The following is a 19,980-nucleotide window of genomic DNA, read 5'->3' as shown; positions in this document are numbered from 1 at the left end:
CCTGATTTTCTTTTTTCCTCCAACAGGGAGGGATATTCAGAAAAATGTGTCATGAACAACTACTTTGGAATTGGGTTAGATGCAAAAATTTCACTAGAATTTAATAACAAGCGAGAAGAGCACCCTGAAAAATGCAGGTAAATAATTACTCTCTCAGTAACAGAGCCAAGATGTTTCTATTCTTTTCTTTTCCTTACCCCTTTATATAAATTTCCTAATTTTTTCTACAAATACAAGACACAATAATGTGTGTACGTTAACATGTGAATCTTGTTTTGCCTGTTTTCAGAAGTCGGACAAAAAACATGATGTGGTATGGAGTTCTTGGCACAAAAGAGCTGTTGCAGAGAACTTACAAGAACTTAGAACAAAAAGTTCAACTAGAGGTAAATTTTATTTATGGAGAGAGTTACTGGCACAATGTGTAGTGAAGAATTAGTGCTTCTTTTTAAAACACATTATCGTTCTTTATGTCAACCCAAGCTGACCTCAAAGGCTCTGTGTGAAGATGGGCTATGTAAAACTTGGTTCTCCAAGTCATGGTTTTGAGAAAATTGTCAGTACTTTTAGATCACAATATACCCACTATTATGTTTCTTGTAATTACTGGGTTGAAAAAAGATAATAAATTGTGTAGGTAGGATATATTTCTTAATGTTCGCTGCGTCAAAAGACAGACCAGGTTTTAAGGGCAACCACAGAAATGACCATAAAATAAAGAGAAGAAAAAAGATAAGGAGTCTTAATCCTTCAGATTCAATTTAAAGTATCTGAAAGCTACTCATATAGGAAGAGAACATAAATAGTAAAAAATTCCTGACAAAAGAGAGGAGATTCTGAATATGCATTACAGGAAGCCCAGCTACACCAGTAGAGACTTTCTCTAGCAGTCACACAAAAAAAAGCAAGGTATTATTAAAGCAACAACAAGTTCCATTCTAAACATAGTTATTTTTTGGCTTTTAAGTTCTAACATAAAATCTAAGTCTTCCACATGGCACTGGCAACTTAAAGGAAATATAAATGATTCCCAAATGCGGAAAAAGACTACAGGATGGTTGCTGTTCTTTTCACCCAAAGAATATCTAAGGTGGATTTTGACAGAGAACATATACAAATTCTCCTTTTATTTCATGCTAACTGTTTTGTATAGAAGTTTAAGATATTTATATGATAGCTTTTTAAGTTGAAGGAATTATTTTAAGTTACTGGAGCTCTTTCTCACTCTGAGATTTAGGAGGATTTTGTCTGGTAGCAGCATATTGCTGTTAGCTAAGGATTGAGTAATTATCAAGGAATTATGCAGTAGTTAGCAAATATAATGACAGGAGAGAATGTTATGTATACTGCAGATAGAATTCTAATTTAAGGATCTTTTGAATTGGATTCAGATAAGATTCGATAATACTGCTGACCTTTCCATAATTTTTTTTTTTAATATTCCTGTAAGTAAGTCAGCAAGTAAAAATTTCACATTTACTGTTGTCTTGCATAGTATTAGATACATTATGCCTGTATATTCAGGCATTAGAGGCAGACTTCTACTGTAATACAAATGGCTGTGCAGCATCTATGAATATCACATCATATTTTGGATACTGTCACATCTTGATTAAAATTTCACATTCCGTCTTGCTGCTAAGATTAAATCACGAAAAGAGAGCACTAAGCAGATTCTGGAAATAATTTCCATCTCTTCTCCTCCTGATAAAGATGCTACTGATTTTGTGCTTATTTCTTTAGATTTTCTTTTTCATTTGTATACTTTTAAGATCCTTCTGTGGACTGGTAGTGTCCAGTCATCTAGCAATCTTTATTAAAGGCAGCTTGACCAGCAATTTCATGGTCCACAAAGTGACACCCAGATCCAGCTCCTAACTTGTGTCAATTCCATGCCTGTGGCACTGCTGCAGAACTGCACTTTTGACTCCCAGTGGAATGGTTTGAGATCATTGGGCTCCCCTCTGCAGGCAGCTGTACTGCTCTAAGTCAAGACTGGTTTCACTGACGTCTGTAAATTTACTTTTGACCAAAAGCGAGATTGATGTCATCCCATGATCGAGCTGAGCAGGACATGGAGTTGCCCATGTTTTGGGAAACATGGGAAGGAAAGACTGAATGGTCAGACATAAGAGCAACCTCTTACCTGCAAAGTCAACAACTCCCATCTACAGCCAGGGTGACACCTGTGGGGTCATTCCTAGATTTGTCTTTGCACTTTTGGGAGGAGAGTGAAGTTATTTTTATGGGAAGTCAACAATACATGCAAACACTGACAGATAACCACATATTTGTGACTATGCCAGAAATATTCTTGGATATTCTTGACACAACACCTCCCCCCACCCCTGGCTTAAACGGATTTAACTAAGTAACAAGTCTGTTGCAATTTTGGGAATGCTGATATAGGATGGAAGACTACTTACTGAATGTGTAAATGAATATTTTTGTAATGTCCTTGGCAATCTTACTGTGTGCACTCAGGGAGATTGGTTTTCTTACGCAAAAAGATTTTTAATCCTTGGTGGACAGACCATGGTCTAAGTGCGTGAGGAGTTTTGTAACAAGGGTGTGAAAATGTTTCTTTAAAGACTCATGAAGCACCACTGCTGTAGATACTACAGAATGTAGATCTATATATTTTTCACCTCTGCAAAAATCAGTGCTAAGATTGGAAAAAAGAAGTTTGTTTCAGAGGTGCTTCATTGCATGGAGGCAGTAGTTTTATTCCAGACCTCTTAGTGACTCTGTCCTCTCCTACCAGCTCTGTTGAAGCTTCATGTGCTAAAAATTACTCTTTACTGATTACTTTTATCATATTATTTATGTACTGAAGGAGCTTTTATCCATTACAGTGTGATGGACAGTACATCCCCCTTCCAAGCCTGCAGGGCATAGCTGTGCTAAACATCCCCAGCTATGCTGGTGGGACTAATTTCTGGGGTGGAACCAAAGAAGATGATGTAAGTAGCATTAAAGAGACTTTACCTTCTGGGCAAAACCAGCAATAAATATAATGAACTGCTCTTCTCACTTGATTTTAATAGTAGTAGGATATAGTTTGGATAACAACTCTTATTTGAGGAGGCTGTTTCAGTTCAAACTGTATTGTCTGGCTGGCTTTTTCACTGAAAGTATATTCCATGATTTTTTTACTGTCCGTTACCTTCTGTCATGTCCATTCCAGTAAAATGTTCATAATAAAGCATAAGTATTTCATTTTTTAAATGACTGTATGAGTATTTTTAAAAACTAATTTTATAAACAGAGGCACAAGTAATTTCTCTCTACATTGTTTTACAGATGTCTGTAAATAAGGTTTCTCAAAGCATAGATTCCTCTGTTTGCTGTAGTCTGACAAGCAAGATAGACAGGACAATCACTCAAAGTTTACTTTTCCTCCTGTTCTTCAAACGGCTTTGCTGTGAGGGACAGTGATTCAGAAAATGAAGACTGTTGCATTTAGTGACCAATAATTTAATAGGGGTAGTAGGCTGGTTTTTGAATATTATTTTCAATGAACCTTTAAAATGCTTTAAGGTACCTTTTCCTTCTTCTTCTTTTCAACTCCTAAGAAACATTTCACCATGTGGATCCCTACATGTCTTACAACCTGGAACAGTGTTACTGCTGCTACCCGCTTCACTCACAGTGCACCAACTGTAATTATTAGCAGATTATCCTAATCTGCATGTCCCGATTTCATGTGTGATGTTTGAATCACCTAAAAATGTAATTGCAAACTGGCTTGTGATTTTGATGTAGACAATTCAGAACACTTTTTGCCAAAAAGTTTTAAGTTTCTTGTGAGTTGTTATCCTTTCATTTTTTAATACATATGTACAAACATACCCATATATGACATACATAGCTTAATGTAATATCTATTATATATAATTGCATGTTTATGTTATATAATACATATATAATTGCAGATGTATATATATGTTTTATATCTGTATTATATATGTATGTGTTTTATATATGTGTGTATATATATACACATACATAAAGTGAAAAAAGAATTTAGACATGTTTTGTACTTTTCTTATTTTTGGTATATGTCGATGATGGAAATTCTGTTTATATTTGGTAATGGATATCTAAAGCTTTTATATATATTCTGTGTTCATAGTCAGAACTTGAAAGCTGCTCTAACATCTGTTCAACCCCTGTTCAGTAGTTTATTATTCTTCCTGGACTGCTTCAGTGAGAGAGAAGATCTGTCCCAGCTTTCATACTGGTACACAGCAAATATGTGTGTCCTGGAGCCGTTTTACTGATATTATTAGTCTTCTAGTGAGCAGATGTGCCAGCAGAGTGACATGTTTGTTCTGGACAAAGTTAGGAGCATAATTCACTGCTTTAGTGCAGTCTGGAATGACACTTCATCAAGAGTGGTGGTCTGAAGTGCTGCTGGGTCTGCTTGTCTGGACAAATGAAGGATGTTACCTTGACAGCTCTGACTATTGCTGAAACATTAGCCATGAGCCAAGCAGGGAATCTGCACCCTGACTGGCTTGAGCATGGCTTGTTAAGGCATGTTATTTTGGTGTCCAGAGGACAGGTTGGAAACATGATCTGCAACAGGAAAGGAGTCAATTTGAATGTTGATCCACAGAGATTGGTTTGCCTTAAAAAAAAAAAAAAAAAAGAGAGAGAAAAGAGATTGATGTTCAGGACAGATATTACTGGTGGAGGGAGAGAGAACTGGGTTGAGTTTTTCCTGTCCTTTTGCTGAAAATGTACAAAAAAAAAAAAAAAAAAAAAAAAAAAAAAAAAAAAAAAAAAAAAAAAAAAAAAAAAAAAAAAAAAACCCCAAATAAATGAAATTTTACAACTACTTTTTCTTAACACATGCCAGAACTAGCCCTGTAAATGTCAGTTACTGGATCAAGAACTCTGCACACTTTTTCTCATGGGACAGCAGAATCACCATCTTGGTTCTTTTCAAGATATTCATATATTCCTGTAGAAAATGGAAAAAAATCCATGGAAACTGGCGGGAAAAAAATCAGATGGAAAAAGTGGGATTTTCTCCAGTCTGGTCTCAGGTGTAACTAATGCAGTTTACTCTGCCTGAGATGCCAACTGAGGGAGCCCAAGTACTGCTTAGAGAGGGGATCTCTCTACCCATTACTGTAGGGATTTCGCCTGCTGATTTTTCTCCCTCATTGCTCCCTATTGCATGTCAAGATGAAATGGCCAAGCCTCAAGTGACCTTAGCATGGTCTGACCCACCAGACCCAGCTGAAGTCCAGCCTGAGGTCTGTCCTGTGGCTGAATTCCCCAGCACACCAAGTGGCAAGACTTCCTGCACTTTGTGAGCATGTGGAAATTCAGCACCTTGGCTGCACAGAAGTTTCATTTGTTCCATACAGAAGTGATTTTCCTGTTTACAGTGGACATTATACACAGCACAAACAAGATTGTCTTCAGTATCAAAGCTGTGTTAAAGCAGAGCATGGACTCAGATGTTGGTTTCCAGAGAATTCAGAATATAAACAGATAAGCACTTCTGAGAAGAAATGGAAAGCATTTATTTCTCTTACCTTCAAGAACCTCTTAGATATTAAGTACATTAATCATGCAGAGACTTCAATTGGTCTTTCAACTTGCCTTGAAAAATATTTTTTAATATACATGCTGAAATAGCCATCCTTCCTATATAAGGATATGCTTGTCATTCAAGCATATTTCAATGGTATCAGCATTACTGTTTTAAATTACATTTGCCTGTTGTCTGTGATATCTTGCTCCTATGACTTTGGAGAAACAGTGTAGTTATTCTACAGTAAAGAAACGAGCATTTAAATGTTGAAAAGAATCTGTAAATGAGTCTGTGTTTCATTGCAATCTAAGCACTGGATTTGCCATCAAAAATGGAATGCTTTCTTTTCCTCACAGATATTTGGAGCTCCATCGTTTGATGATAAAATCTTAGAAGTTGTTGCTGTATTTGGCAGCATGCAGATGGCAGTGTCCAGAGTCATCAAACTGCAGCACCACAGGATAGCCCAGGTTTGTTGCTTACTTGCATGCAGGATGGTTGGCAGCAGTTTGGGATTCTGGCAAGTAGTGGGACTCTTGATGACCACCACCCTATACATTAATAAAGCACTGACATTGTTTTGCTTTTAGTGGGTAACAAATTGTCTTCAATGATGAATGAAGTATAGAAGAGCTTAATTCCTTAGACAGTTTTGGAGAGAAGCCACAGCTCCTCATAATCAACAGATTACAGGTGGCCTGTCAGTCTCACCAGTATTTACTGCCCTGTAAAATAATGTGTTTGTTCTTTTCCAGTGTCGGTCAGTAAAGATCACCATACTTGGTGATGAGGGGTTCCAGTGCAAGTCGATGGAGAGGCATGGATCCAGCCCCCGGGAGTTATTAAGATCATACATAAAAACAGAGCTCAGATGCTAACACGAGACAGAGTATGTTGCAAAAAGAGCTACCATTGCTGACATTGGTTTCTGAAATAATTTGTTTCAGTTATAATGTGAACAAAACAATACTTATAAAAATGTTTTATAAACTATATAATTCTTTCAGTTACTTACAGTGATATAATTTATAATGAGCCTGATAGAGAATTATTGTTTTTTGTAAGTGCAAAGCTTTGTTAACTTTTGTTTTTTAGTGCTATTCCTATATTCTTATTAATATATAGTAAGAATGGTCAACATTTTATCTATTCCTCCCTCCTCTTCTATGCTTTTTTCTTTATCTCTAGGTGTATTGTATCAGTCACATACTGGAAATTTTAGCATAGTTGCATAAATAGTTCTATACTGTCCATTTTCCAGAATAGCTTTCTGCAGATTTCCCTCTCTGTCTTACCAATCCTCCCTCTCCCCCATGAGTCAGTTTTGGACAGGAGAGACACAAGTACAGCCTAGTCACAAAGCCACTGGAGAGTTCATGCTTGTCTAGGACCATTGCATAAAAGGTACAACTGCCCCAGTTCTCCATCTGCTAGCTGGATCCTGAATTTAGGGTGGAGTTAAGGTGGAATTTGAACTATATTTTAGCAAATTTGGGGTTTTCTCCACCATTTTTAATGTTTGAGTTTCTGGATCAGTGTTGAATTTCAATCTTGCTATCCACACAAATGTGCTTGCATTAGAGAATCACAAAATTCTAGAATTATTTAGGTTGGAAAATACAACTAAGATCATTGAGTCCAACCATTATCACTGTCTTTATGTTCTTATTAGTTTGGGAGACACATTGAAGATCATGGTGAGGAGACAGAGTATAAGCTTTTAGAAATTACTTACTCGCTATAGTAAGTTTTAAAAACTTCAGGTGTAAAATTATTATTTCATCAGGCAGTATTATTTATATGAAATTAAATCAAGCACTTGTGTATTTGTTAAATTAATTTAAACTAAAATAATAACTAATATTTAAAATAAATTTTAAATTTATGTAAAATGTAAAATTAAATTTTTTAATGAGTAATACTCCCAAGTGCTGTGAACTGAATGTGTAATTCATTTTGATTAGGCATTTGAAAATACCCTGAAGTCTTGGGAGGACAAACAGAAGTATGATTCCTGCAAACCTGTCATTCGCTCTCCCTTGTACCCTCAGCAAGCTGTTGAGTTGGCTACAGAAGAAGAAGTTGCACAGATCCAGTTGTGCTCACAAGCTGCAGAAGAACTTATTACCAGGTACAGTAAAATTAGTAACTTGGATTAGCAACCTAGACACCAAGACTGAATATTAATCAAAATTCATACAGAGACTTAGAACTGTACCTTTTCCCGGTTTTTTGATTAAAGTTTTGTTGCCACTGAATAATTTATTTTATTTTTAAGGCTCAACTTCTTTTTGTGTCATTTTCCTATGTATTTTTTTTAAATTTTTATTTATGTGGGTTTGTGTTTTTTTTTTTTCCTTGTAAAAACCAGCTTTCTGAAGTAGCAACAGAAATGGAAAACTGAAAAGCTTATTTGCAAAAATTGAAGCTTCTCTTTTATGACAAAGCAAAAATATAATTGGGAATTATTGGAAAAAACCCTATAGAAGTCAGTTCTAGAAGTCAGCAGGATGGACACTTCAGTCATTCAGTCACTGTCATATGGGCTGAGATAAAGAAAAGTGTTTTTTTAAATCAGAACATTTTATAAAGCTGCTATTCATGTTATCATAACAATTGATTATCTTTAGCATGAAAATCACCAATAATATAGGAAATGAAGGGTTATATACTCTATAGACAAATAATTTAGTTTATCAATTACACAAAGTGAAGTTTAGCCAAGACATCTTAAAAACTTTACTGTTCTAGAGATGGTCTGGAGGGTAGTTACAGCTGAATCTCCCATAATTTTAAATGATTGCAGCCAATTTTCATGTCACATCTAAAGGATATGCCTTGTGAAATAGGTGTAAGGGGTTTTAAGATAATGTCAAGTAAGTTATTGTAATGTGCTAGAGTTTTCCTCTGTAGTTTACTTGAATCATTAGGACCAACAATTTTTGGTCCATTTTTTGGTATAGCATTAGTGTTCTAAGAAAAATAAATGTATCTCAGATTTTGTAGCATCATAAATAATCTGTGTGATGGATATAATTTCTGTGAGGTGCTATATTGCTTGAAGAAATATCTGTGTTTCAATTTTTGTTATAAAGGACTATAATTTTTCTAGTGTTTGTAAAACATGTTCATGTGTATTTTCTCATCTGATGAAGTTGTGTACTCGAGAATTATTCTTTTAAAGAAATTAAGAAATATTATTCACCTTTTAAAATGTTTTTTGTAGGATCTGTGAAGCAGCAAAAGTACATGGCCTCTTGGAGCAGGAGCTTGCTCATGCTGTTAATGCATGTTCACATGCATTAAATAAAGCCAACCCGCGGTTTCCTGAGGTAAAGAAGAACAGAGATCTATGTAAATAAGCTATAACATCTGGGTGCACAAGCTTGTGGCATGGGGGCTGTGTTGTACTCCCTAATCCATTTGAAAACAAGTTGGATGAGAAAGCAGAAATGCAGTTTTCTGCATGCACCAGTGTCCGCCCCACCTGGTACTGCACAGGCATTTCCTCAGAGAGGGTGGAGGCATGACAAAGCCTGAACCAGATCTGTTACTACATAAAGGTCAATTTCTGTGCATGCTTTGACAGAAATTTGCGTGCTTAATTGCTATCCAAGTTCTATACAAAGAAGGCAAAAGGGCTGTGAGGGGAAATGAGTTTCTTGGTTTCTCTCTTCACACTGGACAATCTGGGTATTTTCAGAGATTGGACCCAGAAATGATTAATTAGGTAGAGGCTATCCATAGCTAACCTAAAATGACACATGGAAATAAATATGTTAGTTGACCCTTCTTCTTGAAGTGTGGTTAGTAGCTTGCTTCTGCTGAGGCTAAGGGGAAAAATTGAAATCAATAGTCATTGTTAAATGAGACTCACAACTTTTCTGGCAGCCTTTGTCATATGTGGATTGATATGGTGGCTGATCACCTGATGATCTTCAGGATTGTATTAATGTCATACTAAATGAAGTGAAGGAAAAGACAGTAAATAAATTACTACCTTTTTTTTGTTTCTATTCTCAGTGCTGAACAGGTGGTCAGTTTGGAGCTAAACTGATGTATTTCTCCTAGGAGAAGAAACTTAAGATCTGTGCTGTAAGGTGAAAGTATTTATTCTCACTCTGACTTGCATCGCTTCAAAGAATGTTTATGCTTCTTGTTCCCCAGAGCCTTACCAGAAACACTGCCATGGAGATAGCTGTCAATGTGAAGGCCTTACACAATGAAACAGAATCTCTGCTAGTAGGAAGAGTTCCTTTGGTAAGGTCACAAAGTGCATGGTTTTATTGCATTATTCAGATCATCTGTGATTTGTTCTTTGCTGATTTTTGAAAATTGATGCCAAAGTGAGGACACATTGCAAGAAGTTCTGCAAGGTTGATAGGAGAAGATTACACTGCATTTGTGGTTGGATCAGAATGAGTTTTGAAATCTTCTCCTAGGTTGGCATCCGTCTTGCCACTTCAGACAGCTAAGTCATTGCTTGGACTCTTCTTGCTAATAGTCAGCTAATAAGAGAGAAATAGGTATCCTTGTGGGGCTGTCTTGGAGACTTATGTTAGAAGAAGATGATTTATCTTCTGGAGATGTAGCATTTAAGAGAACTTCTGGAGAACTATTATGTGTCCATCCTCAGAGTTTAAGGAGAACCTAAGGTGAGAGCTGTTTTGACCCATAATATCAACTTCTACCTACATAATCTGGGCAAGTAAATATCACTCTTGTTCTAGTTCCTGTTGGCAGTTATTTTACAATCTTTAACTGCTAAATACTCAGTAAACCCCTAATGGTACTTGAAGACTTTGCATCTTCTTTGGCAAGTGTTTGTGCCTAAAATGTTGAAGACTTCTCAGCAATTGTATCTGGATATATAATAAGAAAATTTCTGTATTGACATTGTGAAGAGGAGAAAGATGTCAGGTTTTCTACGGTGGTCCAGTTTTACATTAAGAAGATACTCAGTAGGAGCAGTTACATTTTCTTTAGATTCAAAAGCAGGATTATTACTAACTTGTGTATTAAAGTGTTGTAATTAAAAATGGATATTAATAGGACTATTTTCATTTAGCTGAGTTAGGATATAAAACTTACTGCAGGTTCAAATACCTTTTTAAACAAATGATAAATGGTATGAGTCTGTTTTAGAGTAACCAAAAGTGAATATAATCTAAAGGCTAATAGTTGTTTAAGTTAAACTATAGAAATAGTTGACTATAGTAATAGCCAAAGATTAGGTTCACATGTTCTATTTAAGTGTTTTCAAATGGAAAGTTATTTCATTAGATGTTTTTGTCCAAGAAAAGGGAAAAAATATCTGCTGGGTTTTTTTCAAATTGCTATTGCTAATCCCATATATTTCAGATTTAGAGGGAAATTAATTTTTTTCAAAATTTCGATTGTTTTACAAAAGTAATTAGAAGAAAACACTTAAGTCGGTGATGCCATATTAGGACTGGTGAAATTTATCAGGACAGTTTGGAAATAATATGGAAACCTTCCCACTGAAACAATACCTTTTCTGCAGCCGGTTGTGATCTCATTGTGTTGTTGAACTGGGCCCTTGTTCAGGCTGTAAAGCCTAATTTGATTATTTTTCCATTTCTGAATTTTTGCATGCTGTACTTCTGCTTCTCATTATGTTTGTGCAAATGTCTTCAAGAGGCTATATCAGGCTCTTTTTTTAAATAAAAAGGCTGTTTGGAAGGCACCAGAGGTGTCCATTACACTTACTTGACATCATGCTCACTTAGAACAGTATTTCACAGTCACAAGAACAAGGCACCCTGGTTAATGTTATTGCCATGTATTTTATGAATGCTGAAGTTGCCTGTATGTTGGTCCCTCATTCTATTTTTAATAGAACCTCTATTTTATAGAGAGAGATGAAGTGTAAGATGTTACTTGATGTATCAGCCACTCCCATCATAAACTGTTCTCCTAAGGATCTTTCTCCTCTAATGACAACAGACATTTTTTCTTTCGTATCTTCCTCTATTTTTTTGGCATCTTCACTTCTCCCACATCCCTCTTTCCTGTGATCAAAGCCCTTGAGAGCAGTAAACTCATGTCTTTGGGGCTTATACTACTTGGTTTAACCCCAGACAGCAACTAAACTAGGACACTTGGTAAGCTTCTTCTTTGCCAATTACTGGCTATTGAGTTTTGCTGTTACAGCTTCTGACGAAGAGAAATAAATGTAAATGAACATAAAACAAGTTTGTGGTTCCTTCCAGCTCCTGTAAGAAGTATGATTAACAAAGTTCATACAACAATAGGAGCATTAGATCACAAAAAATGGTAAAATACAATTTTTAGTAAAATGATAGTAACACAGGATCACAGAATGGTTTGAGGAGGATGTGACTTTAAAATATCTTCTAGTTCCAACTCCACTGCCATGAGTGGGACATCTTCTATGAGACCAGGCTGCTCAAGATGGGACAATGAAGCTGATTTGTGGAATCTCTCAGGTGCTTATGGCTGCAATACAGTTTGGAAAAAAAAAATCAAATATACTATCTTTTGTTTTGATACTTTCCAAAGGTACTGCCTCCATTTTTTAATTTTAAAAATCATGTCCAGTCTGGAACAGAGCACAGTTTTCAAATGCATTAAGGAAAAAGTATGACAGACTGTTTCATTTAAACTGAATAAAATTATCTGAACTCAATGAAATAATTTTTTATGTCAAAAATTTAAATGAAGAAGGAGTTGAAAAATTCTTTATTTATATTTCTTCATTCATAGTTTGAATTTTTATCTTGGAAATAAGATTTTCCAAGATGTTGGAGGAGGAGAATTTGCCCTGAATTGCTGATTCTCTCTGTACCAGAATTATTATTTTTGGTTTATTTCAGGAGCACCATCCAATGAGCATTTTTTTGTCCCCAGGCAATGTGTTTTCCTCTCAGAATCAAGCAATTAGATAAGTACTTGTTGAGAAAGACAGAATTTGTTGCTTCATTCTTTTATAGAAAATACATGACTTGAGTAATTTCTCAGAAATGAAAACACAAGAAAAATTGTAATTTCTTCAAAGAAAAGTGGCTCTTTCCCTTTGCTCCAAATTGACTGAGCTGTTCAAATGGACAAAAATAAAAAAGATAATTCAAAAGAAAGATCAAAGTGTGCTTATGGACACTGAATTCTCTGAGCTTTAGCAGAGAAAATAACATGATAGCAAAGTGAGCTTGTATTTCCAGTATCACTATACTAGACAGTAAGATCTTCCCAAAGATCTTCCCATCTCCTTTGAAAGATGGGAACATATGGAGACTACTGAAGCAAAGGAAAGGCATTTTTGTTAGGTAGGATAAATTAATGGGCTTTGTAATTTATCACCAAATTCCAACAATATCAAAATCTTTTTCCAGCAGTAGAGATCCAAGATTTTCTTACAACTCCATTTAAAAAATGCATTCACTAGGATGTAACAGAATTAGATCTTTTCAGAAAGATATTCTGCACTGCTTTAGGACTACTTTTACTTGAAAGAGATTTCTTTGTTAATGATTCCAAGCAACTTGGTCTAGGCTTCAACTCTTTACCTCAAAATGGTGTTTCAGCAATCCCAGATGAGCTCAAAGCAGCTTTTTAAAGGATCAGCTGCCTGCCTTACCTCTTCCACACAGGTTCCACACCACAGCTGCAGAACAGTTTTCAGACTGGAGTTTTAAAGGAAACGGGTATCTCTGTGGGGTTCTCAAAATCTTTACAGAGCCAAATTCACATGCGTCATCAAGTCCCAGTGTTTTTACTCAGTCACCGCTTTCTTTTCCCCTTTGGCCTTTACTGATGTCCTTGTCTTTTTGTCTTCTGCCAGGGAGCCCTTTCCACCCTCAGCCAGCAGCAATGCCTATTGCTCCCTGTTTCACCTATTTAGAACAGGTAGTTCAGTATCACATCACCACTGGAAGACCTTGGGAATAGAAATCTTCAGTAAGATCCATTTCTTCTTCCTTGAACACAAGAGAGTGATCGGAACACATTTGCAAAAATAACCGAGGCTTATTACCATCTACTCAATTTTCTTTCACCACTTTTCGTACAAAGACTTTTCAGCCACTTGCTCTTCTCATCAAGTTTTCTCACCCTTCTGTTGATGGTTTTCATTTCCAATGTGTCCTCATAGTGGTGTTATCAGATAACTCTTGCTCTGTAAAGACTCAGGAGTGTAGTGAAGGATGACAGTGATTGACAACTATGCCCAGCTGGTCTGCACCAAAAGTCTCAGCTGTCTCAGCCATCCCTTTGTGATTGGGACCATACTGAAGGTAGTATGAGAGTGGTCTCATCTCTGAAGGAAAGTCTAATTTTGGAAGATTATTTGTCTTCACCATTTGTTGACTCACCATGAAGTAGTCATCTGTTTGTGTGTGGTAACAAGATATCTAGACTTAAATGTTAAATCTCATGAAACTGAAAGTCCTATTTTTCTGGCCTATTTATAAACAGCAGTTAGAAGCTCCCCATGAAGAACTGTTGTCTGATGCTTTGCACAGTGTGGAAATAGAGTTGAGAAAACTTGCTGAGATTCCTTGGCTTTATTATGTTTTTCAACCTAATGATGATGAGGTAAGTTTGATTAATATGTTCTGAGATTAACTGAACTTAATTTTCTTTTGATAGGGAAAAGTAAATTACAATTTTTCATGATCTCTTGAGGCACTTCCAGTAGTGATGCTGGATCATTTCTGTCTGCTGTGAACAACCTTCTAAGCTTAGTGCTTTCTTTTGGTGTTTTATTTCCTTTTGTGAATGTAAAAGTTTTGATAGATAAATACATAAATAAATAAAACATATATATTTATGTTATATTTAATAATTCAAACATGTATAGAGTTAAATCCTGACATTATTCTTTACAGAAGTAAATTTGGGTCTTACTTTTTGAGATTAACTATGAATTACCATCACAAGCATATAATTTAACTTTTCTCTTAATTAAAGGTAACTATGCCTCTTCTCTCATGCAGGATCCGCCTCTGGATTATGCTAAAAGAAACAATAGAAGTACAGTGTTTCGTATAGTGCCAAAGTTTAAAAAAGAAAAAATTCAGAAGCATAAGACCAGCCCTCAGCCTGGTATGTGTTTTGAAATTGCAAGAAAAGTAGCATTTACAGTAAATGTGATTTTATGGGATTTTTTTGGTAAGAGGTGACATGACTTACCTAAGACTAAAGTCAAAGTGGAAAGCATCTGAGCCAACTGGCATCTTCATTAGGATAAATATTTCTTTCAGTGCATTTAGACAGCATTCAGTAGGACCCCAATACTCCCAAGTGAACCAAAGAACTACTGTGAAAATATTTTAGAAGTTTTTTCATGCAACAGGATCTGTGTCTTCGCTGATTACATTTGATTTACTCATAGCCATACAAGCCATGGGTAAACACACTGTTTCCCTGTGAAGCTTCAATTCAGGTTTTTCTGGTTAATTTTAGGTGTGAAATAACTTTTATCACACTGGTTTTAATTAACCAGTTATTCTTAATTTTTGGGTGGGTTACAGGTTCAGTAAGTGAGACAGATCAAACAAAAAAATCATGATAGTCAATACTGATTTTTTAATAAGAAGTTGAACAAACTCCACCCTCCTCTCTTCCCATTTTTATTCGTCAACTTACTTCCTTAAGATTATGTCCAGGACATAATCTGCAATTAGATGGTCCTAAAACTCATTCTACATCTTTATTTTTTTAATGAACAGTTGATCACAATCTGCAAAATCTTGCAGTTGTTGATCGAAATTTAAGTTTCAGATTAGACATCAATTTGTCTTCATTATAAAGTAAAGTGATCAGCATTGAATGAAGTTGCAAAATTATAGCAATGAGTAGCATAATTATTTTTAAAATATATGTGGCCTTAATGGGACTAATGTGGGCAACTAACCTTGGAGAACAATGTTTTACAGAGAGCTTCTTAATGGCCTGTGTAACACAGTAGCTTAAAGAGTACTTTTTGTCTTAATTAAGAATACTAGAATCTGTTAATTAAAACTGGACTTGCTTGCTGCCATTGCTATATTTAAGGTATGGTTGCTATTTTAATTTTACATGTTAATTAGTTTTTGAAGGCTTCTCCTCTCCCTGGATGACTACTAATAAATTAATGGCATAAAGCAGAACATTAGACTTTGCGTCACTGATCCTAAGCTGGTTTAATGTGAATTTCTTGGGACATGAAGTTTTAAAGGCTTTACTGAAGAAACTGGAGTAAAGCTGAAAGCATGGCTGCAAAGCAAAGAACCCCAACTTTGTTTAGATACTTTCTTGTGTTAACTGCTAACCTGTAACCTGCATGTTAAAAGGAAATTGTCAGTTTTTGTGGAAAAGACACTTCTAACCTTTCCCTTTGCTAGCACGGCAATTCTACTCTGTTTTCCACTCTCTTTGGCCTAACCTTTGCTTGTGATGCATTTGAGCATGTAGAAATTAAGGGGGTTTTGCTCTTAACTTTGGTAGTTCAAAAATGGGGCACAGATGAAGTTGCTGCTTGGCTGGATCTGCTCAGTTTGGGAGAGTACAAAGAAATCTTCATCAGCCATGACATCCGAGGCTCTGAGCTTTTACATCTGGAAAGGCGAGATCTTAAGGTATTTCCTTTGTGCTACTTTTCTGCTGTTGACCATTTTCTTTGACAAAACAAGAACCAACTTTTCTTCTTTCCCTGCACTTGTCATTGCTTGTAGCTTGGCTTACACTGTGCAAATATGCAATAAACTAATATGCGCTGTCCTTGGGCCTGACTTTCTGAAGTGCTGACTTGAACTCACAACTGAGAATATCTGTGTTATCCAAAATTTCCTTCTTCTTTTTTTTTTTTTTCCCACTTTATGTAGAATTATAGTGTTTCAGTTTATGTCAGAAGGCATAGGAGAAGCACATTTGATATCTTGGTATCTGTGTAATACAATGTTTTCTTCAGGGGTTCACTGTTTCCATTAAACATGATCAGTATGGATCAGTTGATGGTGGTTATAATAATTTTGAATCTATCTCCTGCAGGGACTGATCTGTTGTACATGATTTATTGTACATATTGGATATTGGATATAGTGGGTGTGTGAGAGATAAGCAGCTTAATAAATTGCAGTATTTGGCTTACATGGCGTTGGTGTTTGTGTGTCAAAATAGGTTTTCTCATCAGTGACCGACCTCTGATTTTGGCTGTATAGATTTTAAAAAAGAGTATTTTATTTTGACTCAAAAATTGTAAAACCTTTTTTCTCTGAGGTCAGATAGAGAAGTTTTGCAGGGAGAAATGTTATCCAGCAGTTTGAGGCTGTTATTTGAGCTTGCTGGTCCTTTTCAGGAATGAACTTAAGTGCATCCATTACTATATGTAATAGTGGCTATATCTTTGGGGATTCATTAAATTACTTTTTCCAGGAACTCAGTAGTAATGAGTTCTTGGTAATGGGTTTTGCAACTGCTTTTAGCATGTAAGAGAGGAAGTAGGATATTGTATAAATTGCAAACATTTACATTTAGAGTGCTAGTCATTGCTCTAGCCACAGTGCAGTAGTAGTCTTCAGGTAGAGACAATATTTTCATACAAATGTGTTGTTTTATGTGAAGTTTTTCATATAGTGTGAAACCTTGGTGTTATACGGTAGTGCTTGCATTGTGTGACTGTTGCAGAAGAAAGCAGCTGCTAAAAATAGCTGTGTTTGAGATAATCTGTTTGGCTGTTGTGTATTATTTTACTCTTTGCTATTAGATTGCCTAAGCTTCTTTCCATGGAAGTTAAATGCCTTTTTTTCAGGATAGTTTCTGATGGGAGGGACAGTTTCAGGACAGTTCCTCCCTGCAAAAATCTAGAAATAGAAGATTGTCCAAGCAATCCACCACAGTATTACAGTGATGGAATGTTGCAAGTCCCTGTTCTAAATGGGTGCTCAACAAACTTACAATTCAACTGAGAAACTCCACATCACACAATGCATAGGTTTGCTTAAATGTTAAGAAAATTTTAAAAGTCCAAGTTTTTGGAATAAATGATGGTGGGTAAGATCAGTGTTAAACTCGACATGGCTTCTGGCCATGCCTTATTTCTCATAAGTACCAATTTGACTGCGTGCCCAGAGGACTGGCACTGAAACCAAGGAAATATCTGCAGCAGGGTAATTATGAACCAGTTATCCCTGTTGCTAAGGCTCATGCTGGTTCAGTGTAAAGAAAATCCCATCACAAAGGCCTATGCTATGAAATATCTAAAGGCTTGTCTTAGAGGGTCTACAGAGAGCCTACTGTCTCCTCTATCCAGTGCTGCCTGGAGACACACGTAGGACGAGGAGTTGCTCTACACAAGTTGCCAAGGGTGTGTCCCAAGCTAACCAAAATCTTGCTCGAGAATCGCCCCTGTGCTCATTAGCAGATGCTGAGAGCTTCCAAATCAGTGCCCTTCATAAGCTTTTGGCCAGGCTTTTGGCCAGGCACGGCTCACAGTCTGTGTAACTGCATTGAACTTACATAGCAGAGTTAGTGCTCATCCTGCTGATGAAGGGACATGGTCTCTGCAGGGAGCCAATTAAGGATGCCTCAGACAGCCTGCAGTTTTCTGCCAGTGACCTGAATTGGTGTCAAGATGTGTAATGTGGTACCTGGGAAATGAGGAACACGTCTCAAGCTGCCCTGTGAATCTTTCCTCCCTTTGGCTATCGAGGTGTTGCAGATGAGCCTCCGGTGCTCTTGCAAGCCATAATCTGTCTACAGCCTCTCCTCCACTGCAAGGCTTCTGCTTCCCGACGAGCTAAAGGAGATCACTGTTGATTCATGAGCTCCTAACTCATGTGCAATACATTTACCTCTATTACCTTTCATGTCTGCAGCAGGAAAAATTGCTGCCTGTTTTAATTGAATCCTCTGAGCCCACCTTTCCTTCTGTGGTCAAAACGAGAGATAAAAAGCAGTATGGGGAAGGATTTGATGAAACACTCTTCCTTTGCACGCATCGCTGGAACAGATTGATATGCTGACAGAAGAATTGGGCACCTCTAATTATATTTCTGTGTAGCTTGTGGATCCCATTCTCAGGGAGCTCTGTGTGGCAACTGGCAAATGAAAAACCATAATACCTCTTTCCACCCAGTCCTTGCAGTAATGACATTTCTCCAGTCTCTTATGCCTGATTTCATTTAGAGGATCTTAAAATTTGTACTCATATGTTTTTCTTTTGATTGATGAATGGCTGGGCAGTAAATAGTGAATTATTCTGCAGAAACTGTAGAAAGAAGGCTTGGTGTGACTTTTTTTTTTTTAACCTTATTTTACAAGGAAACTTATTGAAAACTAGACTGATTTTTCTGAAGTAGATATTGGCATTCTTAGCATTGATAACCATGTTACTATGCATGCAACTTAGTCATAATGAGAACTGCAACACATTTAATAGGACGAGGGGATGACTCCTCCTTAAAAATCCATAGCGATGTTACTTTCCTTGGAAAAAGGCTTTCCATGCTGCAGATCAACTTGATAAGCAGTGCCAGTCAAACTAAATCTGTGCTGAGGACTGTGACACTTCATCCCTGTGTTTTGCACAAGCATGTTTTGAAAAAGTTCTTTTATGGAAGAAGTTTTGTAAGATTTGTTGGATTTCAGACATGCTAAATGGCTTTTTACACTAAGGATGCAGGTAGGCTAGATTTCACATTTGGAAGATGTCATTATTAAGGAGTTCTTACATAAATTGTTTGCTAGTGGTGGTACATATAGCCAAAAAATGTCCAGGAAATGGCACAGTGGTTAGGGAGAGCAGGAGGAGAGGTGATACTGTAGTTCTAAGCCATATCTGGGAAAAAAGAAAGGCTGGGGTTTTTTTCTTCAGACTATGGTTAGAGTTTCTTCTTCAAAACTGTAGTTCAGTCAAATTGAATGTTTGTTGACTAGATATCAATTAGATATGAACAGATTACATAGAGGATGATGAAACCTATGCATGCAGAAATATGCAGAGATATTTGAGGATGTTGTTTTTTGAATGATGCATGATATGCTGATGTAGCAGATCCACTTAGTCTGAGATAAGAGAATTACAGCAAACTTTTCTGCATGAGCAGTAACCTGAGAATACCAGATAGCATCTAGTGTCATGACTGTATAAATTCTAATTCCCACCAAACCAAAAACTATTATAATAAGTATAAAAATTCTGAGTTGTTGATTGGTTTTTTCCCCCCTGGAAGTGTAGCAGAAAGTGGGACCCAAAATTTTTGATGAGGCTCTTGAGCCTTGCTGTTTTGATATGCATTACAGCAACTTCAGCTGGAACAGAAATAAACCCAAAATCTCTTGCCTCTGAATCAAAGATGTTGTGAAATGCTTTACAAAGGTTGGTGGGAAAAGTGGCTGAGGCTTTTTGGAATTTCATAATGTGTTTGTTTCTTCTGATTTTGAACTCTGGCAGCATCTCACTATATTGC

At 36.4% G+C, this 19,980-nt stretch overlaps 1 protein-coding gene across 1 annotated transcript in view; it reads left to right on the top strand.

Moving 5' to 3' along the window:
* Positions 1–19,980, top strand: part of DGKH (diacylglycerol kinase eta) — a 151,150-nt gene that overhangs the window by 126,956 nt on the left and 4,214 nt on the right. Inside the window, 12 exon segments of the mRNA XM_066313333.1 lie at positions 27–137; positions 290–386; positions 2,856–2,963; positions 5,908–6,021; positions 6,307–6,343; positions 6,346–6,440; positions 7,516–7,682; positions 8,778–8,883; positions 9,719–9,811; positions 14,006–14,125; positions 14,527–14,635; positions 16,019–16,149. Coding sequence (XP_066169430.1) covers positions 27–137; positions 290–386; positions 2,856–2,963; positions 5,908–6,021; positions 6,307–6,343; positions 6,346–6,440; positions 7,516–7,682; positions 8,778–8,883; positions 9,719–9,811; positions 14,006–14,125; positions 14,527–14,635; positions 16,019–16,149 — 1,288 coding nt within the window.

This window comes from Sylvia atricapilla, chromosome 2, assembly GCF_009819655.1.
Source record: "Sylvia atricapilla isolate bSylAtr1 chromosome 2, bSylAtr1.pri, whole genome shotgun sequence".
Lineage (NCBI taxonomy): Eukaryota > Metazoa > Chordata > Aves > Passeriformes > Sylviidae > Sylvia > Sylvia atricapilla.
This window is presented reverse-complemented; position numbering and strand designations above follow the sequence as displayed.